Raw genomic sequence first — 13,940 nt, forward strand, 5'->3', positions numbered from 1 at the left:
GTCTTCAAAAAGACTGTCCTTTACCCTAAAGATAGGGTTTCTTTTTCAGCAGTTTTTTTTTGGCAAATACTACTAAAGGGGGACAGAATGGTTTTTCTTTCTTTGGTTTAAAAAAAAAAAAAAATAACAAAAAAAAACATAAAAAAAAAAACAAACCAAGTTAATAAGGAAGGCATTTTTTTCCCCAGAAAGGTTTTTTGGGCAACAACTATTTTCCCAAACACCGTTAAGTAGCGGGCGTACCTCGGTATTGTACCATGGCATCTGGTTCAGAGGGTACAAGAGGTGGGGATTCCCCCAGAGGGTCTGAGGTCTCGGACAAAGTCATACCGCTACTTTCCCCAGAGGAAGGACGAGGTACTGTCCACCTCTCTAAAGGAGATGGAAAAAAGAATGGAAAAAATGATAGCCAAGGCTATGCGGGGCAAAAAAAATAAAATAAAAAACGGAATAGATCTCCGTCGCCCGAGCGTGAACCCTCAGATGAGGAGGTCCCTTCCGCAGGGGAATTGGAAGACCTCTTGGACAAGGACCAAGTAGGTTCAGGGATCGAGGATCTGGGTACGGAGGAGTCTGGCGCAGCCTCCCAAAGGGAGAGCTGGTGGGTTCAAGTTTTAACAGACTTGGTCCATAGGACGTTCAACTTGCCAGTACCAGATCTCCAAGTATCAACGGTCTCAGCTTTGGGCTCACTAGGAGCGCCTCAAACCAATGCGGTTTTTCCGATCCATCCTCTACTAGAGGAAGTTATGTTCCAAGATTGGGCCAAGCCAGATAGAATCTTTGTACCACCAAAAAGATTCTCTGCCTTATATCCTATGGAAGAGAAATTTTCCAAGAGATGGGCAGCCCCGGCTGTAAACGCAGCCATCTCATGTGTTAACAAATCTTTAACATGCCCTGTAGAAAACATACAGGTGTTCAAGGATCCGGTTGATAAACGCTTAGAAAACTACTTAAAACCTCCTTCACTACTGCAAGGGCAGTAGTGCAGCCAGCTGTGGCTGCAATTGGGGTTGCACAAGCATTATCGGATCAAGCTAAGCAGATGCTTAAACTTATTCCTGCCCAGCAGGCAGAAGAATTTTCGGACGTCCCTAGGGCCATACGCTTTACGGTAGATGCGATTAAGGATTCTATCCAGCAAGCGTCACGTTTATCGTTATCCCTTATCCATATGAGAAGACTCTTATGGTAAAAGAGCTGGGAGGCAGAGCCCCCATGCAAGAAGCTCCTGGTAGGGTTCCCCTTCCATGGAGGACGACTCTTCGGAGAAGACCTGGACAAATACATCCAGACCATTTCAAGCGGAAAAAGTACTCTTTTGCCCACCAAGAAGAAGTTTCGGGGGCCTGCGTTTAAACGACAGTACTCCCCTGGGCAGGGGCCTTCCAATACCAAACAGTATCGACGGCCTCCTGCAAGATCAAATTTTAACAAGTCGCAGGGACAGGCCGGCGCAGGCAAGAAGCAGTGGTTTCGCAAGCCAGCAAAGCCAGCCCCCAAGCCGGCCTTATGAAGGGGCGCCCCCACCCTCAAAGGTGGGGGGAAGACTGCGTCTCTTTGCAGAGGTTTGGGAGGCCAGCATTCCCGACAGATGGGTACGGTCCTCCGTGGCTACAGGCTACAAACTAGACTTCCTAAAGTTTCCTCCTCCTCATTTTCAGGAGTCAAGAGTACCAAACGATCCGAAGAAGGGAGCCGCATTAATAGCGGCATTGAATCATCTACTCTCTCAGGAGGTAATAGTAGAGGTACCAGTCCAAGAACAGGGGCTAGGTTTCTACTCCAACCTATTCATCATCCCAAAGCCCAACGGCGATGTCAGGCCAATTTTGGACTTAAAAATGGTGAATGCATACCTAAAGGTCCGCTCATTTCGGATGGAATCCGTGCGGTCAGCAGTTGCCGCACTTCAGAAGGACGATTTTATGGCATCCATAGACATAAAGGATGCTTACCTTCATGTTCCAGTTTACCAGCCACATCAAAGATTTCTACGCTTCTCGGTGGCTCTACGTCATTTCCAATTCATGGCGCTTCCCTTCGGGTTGGCTACGGCCCCCCGGGTGTTTACGAAGGTCCTAGCTCCAATCCTAGCCAATCTAAGGATCCAAGGGGTCACGATCCTAGCATACCTGGACGACCTCCTAGTCATAGATCACTCGTCTCCTGGCTTGGAACGAGCAGTGGCCCTCACAGTTCAGTACCTCGAGAGGTTCGGCTGGGTCCTAAATCGAGAAAAATCAGCATTCCAGCCCACAAGGCAGTTGGAATATCTCGGCATGAGATTAGACACAGAACAACAGAGGGTGTTTCTGCCTCTGATAAAAGTCAAAGCCATCAAGGAATTAATCCTACTGGTTCTAAGCAAGAAGGAACCAACTGTTCGCCTATGTATGCGGGTGGCCACATTCGAGGCGGTACCGTACGCCCAGAGCCACACTCGCATCCTGCAGGCAGCCATCCTGTCAGCATGGAGCAGGAGGCCACAGGCCTTAGATATCCCTTTGCCGCTCTCATCAAGAGTCCGACAAAGTCTGTGTTGGTGGTTAGACCCTCAGAATCTACTGAAGGGGAAGTCTTTCAGCCCAGTGGCTTGGAAGATAGTAACCACAGACGCCAGCCTGACAGGCTGGGGAGCAATTTTGGATGGTTGCACTCGCCAAGGCACTTGGGCAAAGCCAGAGAAGCAGTTGCCCATCAACATCTTGGAGCTCAGAGCTGCTCAAATAGCCCTCAGGGCTTGGACGTCCAAGTTGCAGGGGTTCCCGGTGAGAATTCAATCGGACAATGCCACGGCAGTGGCATACATAAATCACCAAGGGGGAACCAAGAGTCAAGCCGCTCAGAGAGAGGTGAGCTTGATTCTCCTATGGGCAGAAGCTCATGTGCCCTGCATATCGGCAATATTCATTCCAGGAGTGGACAACCTTCAGGCAGACTTTTTAAGTCGCCAGACTCTGTTGCCGGGGGAATGGTCTCTACATCCACAGGTCTTTCAGACACTCTGCCAGAGATGGGGAGTGCCGGACGTGGACGTCATGGCATCAAGACTCAACAAGAAGCTAGACAGGTTCATATCCCGCTCAAGGGATCCGATGGCCTGCGGAACCGATGCGCTGGTTTGCCCTTGTCATCAGTTCAAACTTCTTTATGCTTTTCCCCCGCTCCAGTTACTACCCCGCCTGCTGCGCAGGATCAGGGTGGAGCACATACCAGTCATCCTGGTAGCTCCATCATGGCCCAGAAGGGCATGGTATTCACTAATCCTAAAGATGGTAGTGGGAGACCCTTGGACTCTTCCTCTACGGCCAGACCTGCTATCGCAAGGTCCGATCCTCCACCCTGCCTTACGGCATCTAAATTTGACGGCCTGGAAGCTGAATCCCTGATTCTCAGGGGTAGAGGTCTGTCTCAGAAGGTAATCTCTACCCTAATCAGAGCCAGGAAACCGGTCTCTAGGGTGATTTATTACAGGGTCTGGAAGGCCTATGTAGGCTGGTGTGAGTCCAAGCTATGGCTTTCTCGTAAGTTTACCATCGATAGAGTATTACGTTTTCTCCAGCTAGGAGTGGATAAAGGACTGGCATTAAGCACTATCAAGGGACAGATTTCAGCTTTGTCAGTGTGGTTTCAGCGGCCGCTGGCCACCCACTCGCTGGTTAAGACCTTCATGCAGGGGGTCTGACGTATTAATCCTCCAGTTAAATCCCCGCTTTGTCCGTGGGATTTAAATCTTGTTCTGTCAAGTTACAGAAACAACCTTTTGAGCCGTTGGTTGAAATTCCTTTGGTTTTACTGACAAGGAAGTTAGTATTTTTGGTCGCCATAGTTTCCGCCAGAAGAGTATCGGAACTGGCAGCCTTATCCTGTAAGGAACCATATCTTATTTTGCATAAGGACAGGGTCGTTCTCCGCCCTCATCCTTCCTTCCTACCAAAGGTTATATCCAGTTTTTCATCTAAACCAGGATTTGGTATTACCATCCTTCTTTCCTAAACCTACTTCCAGAAAGGAAGGGTTGCTGCATACCTTGGATATTGTCAGGGCCATGAAGGCCTATCTTAGAGCTACAGAGAAGATCCGGAAAACAGATGTGTTGTTCATTTTACCGGATGGGCCCAAGAAGGGGCAGGCAGCTGCAAAATCCACCATCTCGAGGTGGATTAAACAGTTAATCACTCAGGCCTACGGCTTGAAAGGGTTGCCTCCTCCGTTATCATTAAAGGCTCATTCTACTAGGGCCATGGGCGCCTCCTGGGCAGCACACCACCAGATCTCTATGGCTCAAGTTTGCAAGGCGGCAACCTGGTCTTCTGTCCACACGTTTACAAAATTCTACCAGTTGGACGTAAGAAGGAATACTGATACAGCCTTTGGGCAGGCAGTGCTGCAGGCTGCAGTTTGAGACCCTCGGATTCCGGGGGGCTCCCTTTTGAGTTAAATTTAAAATTTAAAATTATTTTTTCTCAACTAAGTTGGATTTATTATGATTTGAGTATATCTCTAAATTAAATCCTTTTGTCTTGGGAAGATGTTCTCCCTCCCCTCATTGTAAGCATTGCTTTGGGACATCCCATATAGTAATGAATATGCTGCTCTGTGTCCCGTGATGTACGATAAAGAAAAAGAGATTTTTAATACAGCTTACCTGTAAAATCTTTTTCTTGGAGTACATCACGGGACACACAGCTCCCACCCCTCTTTTGGGGACCATTTTGGGAGGCATACTGCTTGCTACAAAACTGAGGTACTCCTCCTATGGGAGGGGGTTATATAGGGAGGGGCACTTCCTGTTTTTGAGATTGCCAGTGTCCATCACCTGAAGGTACTCCATATAACCCATATAGTAATGAATATGCTGCTCTGTGTCCCGTGATGTACTCCAAGAAAAAGATTTTACAGGTAAGCTGTATTAAAAATCTCTTTTTTTCTTCCGTCTGCCGGATCGGATGAACACGGACATACGGTCCGTGTTCATCCGATCCCCCATAGGGGAGAGCGGAGGAAAGACAGGGGGTCCCTGCACAGTGTGCGGAGACCGCCCTGTCAGCTGCCAGCTCAGCGGGGATTTTACGGAGGATCCCCGCTGAGCTTTTGCGGACACACGGAGCGGATCATTACTGATCCGCCCATGTGAAAGGGCCCTAATACTTACCAGAGCCCATTATTATCCAGCGATGTTGCAGGAGTGTCTTCAGTGCCTGGGACTCCCCTCCTTATTGGCTAAGACAGCAGCGTGGCATGATTGGCTCCCACTGCTGTCAATCAAAGTCAGTCAGCCAATTGGGGGAGAGAGAGGGGGCTAGGCTGGGTCATGGCTTTGTGTCTGAATGGACACAGAGAGCTGTGATTCAGCTCGGGTGCCCCCGCAGCAAGCTGCTTGCTGAGGGGGCATTTAAAAGGAGGGGCCAGGAGCAGAGAAGAGGCGGATCCGGACCACTCTGTTAAAAAAAAAAACACTGCACAGAGCAGGTAAGTATAACATGTTTGTTATTTAAAAAAAAAATATTTGACTTTACAATAACTTTAAGGATAAAATACTTACCTTAATCCTCGCTCCAGCAGGGTCGACAACCAACCCCCCCCCCCCCCCCACCGTGCGCTGCCGCCTGTCCTCTGCAGCTCCCTTGTAAGCTGTGGCCACTCCAGCCTCCAAAACATTCAATACAGGGTTAATGTCCCTATATTGTATGTGATGGCTATTCCCAGATGGAGGAGGAGAGAGTGGAAGCGGCGTAATAAAATAAAGTGATACCACCTGTTCTGAAATCCCCCTATACACAGTGCTGGGAGGCCCCTCTGCAAGGGTGTTTTTTTGTTTGTTTGTTTGTTTGTTTTTTGGGCTTTAACAGCCAGTGGAATTTTACAAAAAAAAGTGGCACCCATCCCAACTTATAACTAGCCTTTCCAGTAAGGTACACATGGAAGGGCAACACACATCAAAGTTCTCTTACCAGCCAGCCTGCAAAACAACCAAATTGACCCTGTCTAACAATTCACGTTAAAAACAGAGGGTTTTGTAGTGTCTACGTCAAGGCTCCTCTGTGTACTGTGGTTTTTACTCCTATTATTTTCAGAGTCTCACAAGTTGGAGCCCATATATAATAGATCAATGGATAGATTAGGGGCAGGTTTGCCTAGAGATAGCCCATCCTTCCCTAAAGGCAAAGGGACTCACGGGACACCCAGCAAAAGCACAATGGCAGCTGAAGGCATCCAGTGCATTCCTGCATCTAGTTCAACAAACTGTACAAAAAAGTGGCAGCCACCCCAGCTATAATTAGCCTTTGCAGTAAGGTACACATAGAAGGGCAACGCACATCATAGGCCTCGTACAGACGGGACGGACTGTCCGCTGAAAACGGTCCGCCGGACCGTTTTCAGCAGACATGTCCGCCCGGAGATTTCTGTCTGATGGTTGTACACACCATCAGACAGAAATCCGCGCGTACACGATACGTGGTGACGTGGCCGCGCCGTCGCCGCGCCGATGACGCAGCGACGTGCGCGGCCCGGGAAGTTCAATGCTTCCACGCATGCGTCTAATCACTTTCACGCATGCGAGGGATGGCGGCCGATCGGACATGTACGGTGAGTCTGTACAGACGACCGAACATGTCCGACGGACAGGATTCCAGCGGACATGTTTCTTAGCATGCTAAGAAACATTTGTCCGCTGGAAAACGGTCGGCTGGACAAATGTCCGCTGGAAACCTGTCCGGTCGGCCGTACACACGACCGAACATGTCTGCTGAAACTGGTCCGCGGACCTGTTTCAGCAGACATGTTCAGTCGTGTATACGGGGCCATACAACTTGGGACCTTTTGATTTTAGGGCTCAGTGGTTAGTTACCAATGTTTTTTTTTACAATCTCTAAACTGTGTCTCCAAACTATGGCAAAGGCAAGGCATTTACTTATATTTGCATTTCTCTAAACAGTTGAGCCCCCTCCACCCTCTGAGGTATCAAAGGAGGTGCGTTGGACACCGCAGAAGCAGCAGCCGAACAAAGTCGTGCCTATGGTTGAGTCTTCATCCTCCCCGCAACTGACGACCATTTCCCCTGAAAAGAATATTGTAGAAACACAGTGTACCCAAGAATTTGATTTGACTGGCTCCAAAGCTGATGATGATAGTCTGAACTCCATGTCTGAAATTGTGGAGGTGAAATGTCTGCTCTCTGTAGCCTTCGGGAATGAGTCCAATGACCGTGTTTCCAGCACAGACAGTCATTCTGTAACATATACTACAGAAGAAAGTATGGAGACGCCATTGTCAGAGAACGTTCAGATCTTGGATAGTGTTGGGGAACCTTCACCTCACAAAAGTACTGAAATGGCTAAACACGAACTGAAAGAGAGCTCAATAAATAAGGATGAAGTCTCCAATTGTCTTTTACCCAACTTAGTTGACGTTGAGAAGAAAGAAGAGTTGGTGGTTGAGGTGGAGGTTCCTGGCCAAGATTCAGTGCACATAGGTTCTAATGAAGGCGAGTCGCTGGGAACAGTCATTGAAGTCCAGGGTTTAGAAAGAACGCCAGATATTTTGATGTCTGATGACCGGACAGAGAGCTCTGTGGAGGAACTCCTTAGAGACTTGAAGCTGGACGATAGTAAAAACACATCAACCCCCAGCATTAGTGATGGAGACAGTGAACCTGCTGGTGGGTCTGGAAAGAAGATATTTCCTCTAGTGCAGCAAGTGGCTGATCGTTCAGAGGAAACTTCTGTGAGTGTTAGAACTGAACACAGCTCAGGTTCTGTGTATTCATATTTTATCAATGGCTGCCTCGTTTCTCTTTCTTTCAGTGGTTTATTTTTTCACCTTTTTCCCTCTCTTTCTTTATCATTTCTCACTCCTCTTCAATCCTCCTTACTTTCTGTCTCACAATTTTTTCCCCTCTCTCTTTACCTTCTTTTCTCTGGCTTTACTCTTTCTCACTCCTCACACTCATGTCTTTCCTCTCTCACTCCTCCTCTCTCTCTCCTCCTCTCTCTCTCTCTCCTCGGACTCATGCTTTTCCTCTCACTCACCCCTCTCTCTTACTCCTCACACTCATGCCTTTCCTCATTCATTCCCCTCTCTCTTTCCTCCCCTTACTCGCTCTCTCTCCCTTCTCTCTTTCACTTCTCCACTTACTCCCCTCCTCACTCACTCCTCCATTCACACTTTCTCTCTCTTTTTGTTCTCTGTTTCTGTAGTCTCAAGATACTCACCTGGAAGAGAATCGACTCTCTGAAGCTGCTGGTGGTTGCTCAGCCTCATGTCACCAGCTAGATGTGGAGCCTTCACTGAAAAACTCTGTAAGTTCTGGCTTTTTTATTGCCTGTTAGCAGCCATTTTACACCGTTTCTCAGAAATCTAACCAAATAATGCAAATTTCACCTTAAAAGTTCACCAACTGATTTCATGGTTTCAGGGCGTAGTTTCTGTCTCTCTTCCACTTCACTTTAGCTATCATATTTACTGCTGCTAGGATTGCTATTGCCAGGTTCTGGAAATCTCCTATAATGCCTCTTGAATTGGTAAAAAATAAATTGTCATGGATTATGATTAATGAAAGTATATCTGCAATATTATATAAAAAGAAAAGCTGCGCTGCAAGTTGAATTAACATAAATGTTCAATTATGTATTATAGTGCACAAATTCCCAGTGCAAAACTGAAAGGTAAATTAGTGCAAAAGTCCATATATGAAGTATCACAGAGGAATGCAGGAAGTGACAGGAAGTTCTCCGAATAAGTGAAGCTAAATATCCAGGCATAAATCTTGTGACTCAGATGACAAATCCACCACCACTTATGTATCAGCTGCTTACCAGAGCAAGAATAAATTCAAGCATGTACAACATGGGTCAATATGGATCCTGGATAGACTGCCACTCTCTCTCCTGTATCACCAATCCTCTATGTCAGACCAACTTTCTCCATAGATGTTACCCAAAGGAGAAAAACACTCACATGGTGTGATATCGTTTTAAAATGGTTTAATGTAAAAAGATATTGCACTCACATGAAAAACGGTTAAAAAGTGCGATCGATAATCGTATAGCCGGCCGGCTCTGCTGTCTGCTCGTCCTTCCGGGTAGACAGCGTGGATCGTGGTGACGTCAGCACGTCGCTCCTCCCTACGCCGTTTTCGTCACAAGGATGACTTCTTCATGAACCACAGGGCGAATCACTAATTCACTTATAGACCTGCGCAGTATCTTCCTATTTTGTATATATCTGCAATATTGCTTGACAAACAAAATTATTTTGTCAAAATGTGGAAGCCCTGGATTGAAAATCTATTGGATACCTTATGAAAATACTATTAACCAGTTATACACTGATTTGATAGAATATACTCCTATTTTCACTCCTTTTTTTCTATTTACCTTCTTATCTAGATTCTTCTCTAAGAGCCGGTTCACACAGGGGCGACCTGGGATCCGACTTGAAGTTGCCCCAAGTCGTCCCAAGTCGCACGGTTGAGAAAATGAATGGAAGTGAATGGAGCCGTCTTAATACAAACTACCGAAGTCGCTCCGACTTCAGAAAAGGTTCCTGTACTACTTCAATCCGACTTCTAGGCAACTTGTAGGCAACTTGTACCCATTGATTTCAATGGAAGTTGCCTCAGAAGTCGGATCACTGTCTTAACTGAAGCAACAATACAGGAATATAACATACATTTCTCAGGCAAACCCCTCCCTCCCCCTCCCTCACACAGAGCTGATTGTTGTTTGATTGCCACTGGAAAGCCTCCTGTCCTGGAGGCGACTTGAAGTTGCCTTGTACTGTCCTGGAGGCAACTTGAAGTTGCCTTGTAAGTTGCCTGATGTTTCATACTCAAGTGTCCAAGTTGCCTCCCAAAGTCCTGCTGGAAGTCGTGTTGCCCCTGTGTGAACTGACTCTTAGAGTCGGTTCACACTAGGGCGACACGACTTCCAGCGCGACTTTCAGAGGCGACTCCGACACGACTTGAACATGAACCACAGGGCGATCTGGGGCGATTTACAACACGACTTGAAGTCGTCTCCAGGACAGGAGACTTTCCAGTGGCCAATAAAACAACAATCAGCTCTGGGAGAGGGAGGGGGAGGGAGGGGTTTGCCTGAGAAATGTATGTTATCTTCCTGGAAAGTAGCTTCAGTTAAGACAGTGATCCGACTTCTGAGGCGACTTCCATTGAAATCAATGGGTACAAATCGCCTACAAGTCGGATTGAAGTAGTACAGGAACCTTTTCTGAAGTCGGATCGCCTTGAGTCGTGTGTATTAACACCGCTCCCATTCACTTACATTGTTTTTCTCTACAGCACGACTTGGGACGACTTGAGGCGACATGAAGTCGGATCCCAAGTCGCCCCAGTGTGAACCGGCTCTTAATCTTTTTTTTGTTTTTGTTTTTGTTTGGTATATCCCTTAGGGACACCTTATCTTTTAGAACAGGTATCTTCAGAACAGTCAGTTAGTTATTCTTTAAAATATATTTAATATTGGTATAGTAAGATAAGTATATGCCCTCTAATTACGATAAAATACTTATGATATATTTCTTTCTAGAGCCAAATTTTATATGAGAATTACTCATTGAAATACATGCATATATATTACAGTACTTTTAAAACCTTTTGAGCTTATATGTATCTTTATACCATACTGGCGTATTCCTTTTAAGCTCTCTTACGCGTATATAATGGAAACTTGTACTTGTTTTTCTTTTAAAATATTTCAATAAAAACTATTGTAAACGGAAAAGGAGAGCACAAGCCCTGGATTACCCCACGTCCTTTTCTCCCAGGGCATGCGTAAGCCTAAACTGGTGGTTGCAGGATCGAAACCTGCAAAAGGGAAGATCCTTCCTCCCGGTGTCTTGGAGAGCACTGACCACAGACACCAGTCTCTCAGGCTGGGGAGCAACCCTAGAGGGGCTCACAGCTCAGGGGAGATGGTCAAGGGCAGAGAAGAGCCTGCCCATTAACATCCTGGAGTTACGGGCGGGTACGTCTGGCCCTACAGTCCTGGACGGTGGAACTTCAGGACTGCCCCGTCAGGGTTCAGTCCGACAATGCCACTGCAGTGGCCTATATCAACCACCAGGGTGGTACCAGGAGCCGTACAAATCAGGAGGAGGTGAACCACATATTAACCTGGTTCTATCGGTTGTCTATATCCCAGGTGTAGGAAACTGGAAGGCAGATTATCTCAGCCGCCAGCAGATCTGCTCAGGGGAATTGGTCCCTACACCTGAACATGTTTCAGGAAATCTGCCAGCGTTGGGGGTGGCCAGAGGTCAATCGATTGGCATCCAGGTTCAACAACAAGCAACAGCAGTTTGTATCCCAAACAAGGGATCCCCTGGCAATCAGAGCAGATGCTCTATTAGTTCCATGAAACCAGTTCTCCCTGGTGTATGCTTAACACCCGATCCCTCTCCTTCCACATTTGTTGCACAGAATTTGGAGAGAGGGGGTTCCAGTCATCCTGGTGGCACCAGCCTGGCCCAGAAGGCCCTGGTTCCCAGAGATCATGAGATTGGCAATAGACAGGCCATGGACGCTTCCACACTGCCCCAATCTACTATCTCAAGGTCCTATATTACACCCCAATTTACAGTCTCTAAATTTGACGGCATGGCTATTGAAGCCAGGATGTAAAGGATCTCGGGACCGGTGGTGTCTACTCTGGTGAATGGCAGAAAAATGGTCACTAGATCTATTATTGGATCTGGAGAGCCTATATTGCTTGGTGTGAAGCCAGAAAATGGCATCCTCGGAAATACGTGATTGGGAGAATTCTCTCTTTTCTACAGCTGGCTATGGAAATCAGATAGTACAATCAGGGGTCAGATTTCAGCCTTGTCAGTATTCTTCCAAAGGCCTGTAGCCTCCCATTGACTGATCTGAACCTTGCAGGGGGTAGCTCGTTTGCTTCCCCTGATTAGGTCACCTATGTATCCTTGGGACTTAAACCTGGTACTGTCTGTGTTACGGAAGCAACCGTTTGAGCATATCAAGGAAATTCCATTAGTCTTGCTGTCACGCAAGCTAGTTTTCCTGATAGCCATCACCTCGGCTAGAAGGCTGTCGAAGTTAGAGGCACTTTCGTGCAGGGAACCATAATTGATCCTTCACCATGACGGGGTCGTGTTACGACCCATTCCATCATTTTTGCCAAAAGGCCAGAATCGGGACATTATTTTGTCTTCTTTTTTCTCTCAGCCTCATTCGGCGGAAGAGAGAGGACTGCATCCTTAGATGTAGTGCGTGCAGTCAGAGTTTATTTGTTTAGATCTGTAGAGATCCAAGGATCAGACTCCTTTTTGTTTTACCAGAAGGACCCAAGAAGGGGAAGCTTCCAAGACTTCCATTGCCCATCGGGTCTGTCAATTGGTCATTCAGGTCTACGGTCTGAAACGTAAAGCTCCTCCCTTCAGGGTGAGACCTCATTCTACCAGGGGTGTAGGAACCTCCTGTGCTTTTCACCATCAGGTATCTGGGGCTCAGATTTGTAAGGCTGCTAACTGGTCTTCAGTGCATACATTTACAAAATGTTATCAAGTGGATGTTTGAGCAGCCAATAATTTGGCTTTCGGCAGCAGTGTACTGCGGGCTGCCGAATAAAGTCTGATGGCTATTGTTTGGCAGGGTGTCTTTCTCTCCTCAAGTAAGGAATACTAGCCTCACTCTGTGTCCCATGATTTACTCGAAGAAAAGGATTTTACAGGTAAGTATGACGAAAAATACTATTTTTTTGGGGGGTGGGGCACAATTTCAGATTTCCGATTTTATTTAAAAGGTCATGATAATGTTTTTACACTCTTTCTTGTGTGATTATCATCTTAAAGGCCAGTTGAAGTTTACACTTCAATGCAGTGGACCGGTAATTGCTGCAAGTCTCACGGTTGTTGTTTATATGTTAAAGAAGATTCAGAGGCCATAGAGCAGGCTGTCCCCCTAATATGTACTCTGCAGCTGAAGACCACTGCAATGGTAAGACTTGAAGCACTTACTGTTTGACCAAACTCTAGATGTGTTTTAGTCCTTTTCAAAGAGGCTTCAGTTGGGCTTTGATGTAAATATTCATCTAACTTGGCTATTTACAATAAGCATTTTTCTTTTGTCTCACTTTCCATTTCTCATTTCCAGGGAGAGATATTTACAGTGACGCCACTGTCCTGGTGTCCTCATCTGGAGTCAGTGTGTGAGCTGCCCCCTTGTGGGCTGGAGGTGACACAGCCGTGTGCTGCTTGTGGTACAGACAAAGAGAACTGGGTGTGCCTGACATGTTATGTGGTGAGGAAGGTCTCCCTCTCAGCTGATAAATGGTGGATATCTCATTCTGTAAAGTGACGGTTAATTTCTGTCTTTCAGGTTCTGTGTGGGAGGTATGTCTCTCAGCACATGATATCTCATGGAGTTTCGTCTGGTCACAATCTTGTACTCAGCTTCTCTGATTTGTCTGTCTGGTGTTATGGCTGTGACTCCTATATCCATAATGAGGTAAAGAGGTCATGAAAGGGAATATACTGTAGATATATCTGCCAGCATTTACAAATGCCCCAAAAGGAACATACAGGGCCAGATTCACGTAGCTCAGCGGATCTATAGATCCGCTCGATCTACGTGAATTAAGATCCGCTCCCGTAAGTTTAGGAGGCAAGTGGCTAATTCACAAACCACTTACCTCCAAACTTGCGACGGCGGATCCTAAATCCCCCAGCGGAATTCAAATTCCGCGGCTAGGGGAGTGTCATATTTAAATCAGGCGCGTTCCCGCGCCGATTTAAATGCGCAGGCGCTGTCCGCGAAATTTCCCGGCGTGCATTGCTCCCACTGACGTCGCTAGGACGTCAGTGGTTGCGACGCTTACGTAAACGACGTCCGTCCATATTCGAGAACGACTTACGCAAACGACGTTAAAAAATTTAAATTCAACGCGGGAACG

The 13,940-nt window shown here is 46.8% G+C and overlaps 1 protein-coding gene across 4 annotated transcripts in view; it reads left to right on the forward strand.

Moving 5' to 3' along the window:
* The window catches only part of HDAC6 (histone deacetylase 6), a 126,387-nt gene that overhangs the window by 73,922 nt on the left and 38,525 nt on the right, over positions 1-13,940 (forward strand). For 3 of the 4 annotated variants that reach the window (XM_040324559.1, XM_040324562.1, XM_040324560.1), the window contains exons 25-28: positions 6,947-7,734; positions 8,208-8,309; positions 13,142-13,288; positions 13,367-13,495. In XM_040324559.1, the coding sequence (XP_040180493.1) occupies positions 6,947-7,734; positions 8,208-8,309; positions 13,142-13,288; positions 13,367-13,495 (1,166 nt within the window). The remainder of the gene's footprint in view (positions 1-6,946; positions 7,735-8,207; positions 8,310-13,141; positions 13,289-13,366; positions 13,496-13,940) is intronic. The other variant, XM_040324561.1, reaches the window with a different exon arrangement.

This window comes from Rana temporaria, chromosome 9 (assembly GCF_905171775.1).
Source record: "Rana temporaria chromosome 9, aRanTem1.1, whole genome shotgun sequence".
NCBI lineage: Eukaryota > Metazoa > Chordata > Amphibia > Anura > Ranidae > Rana > Rana temporaria.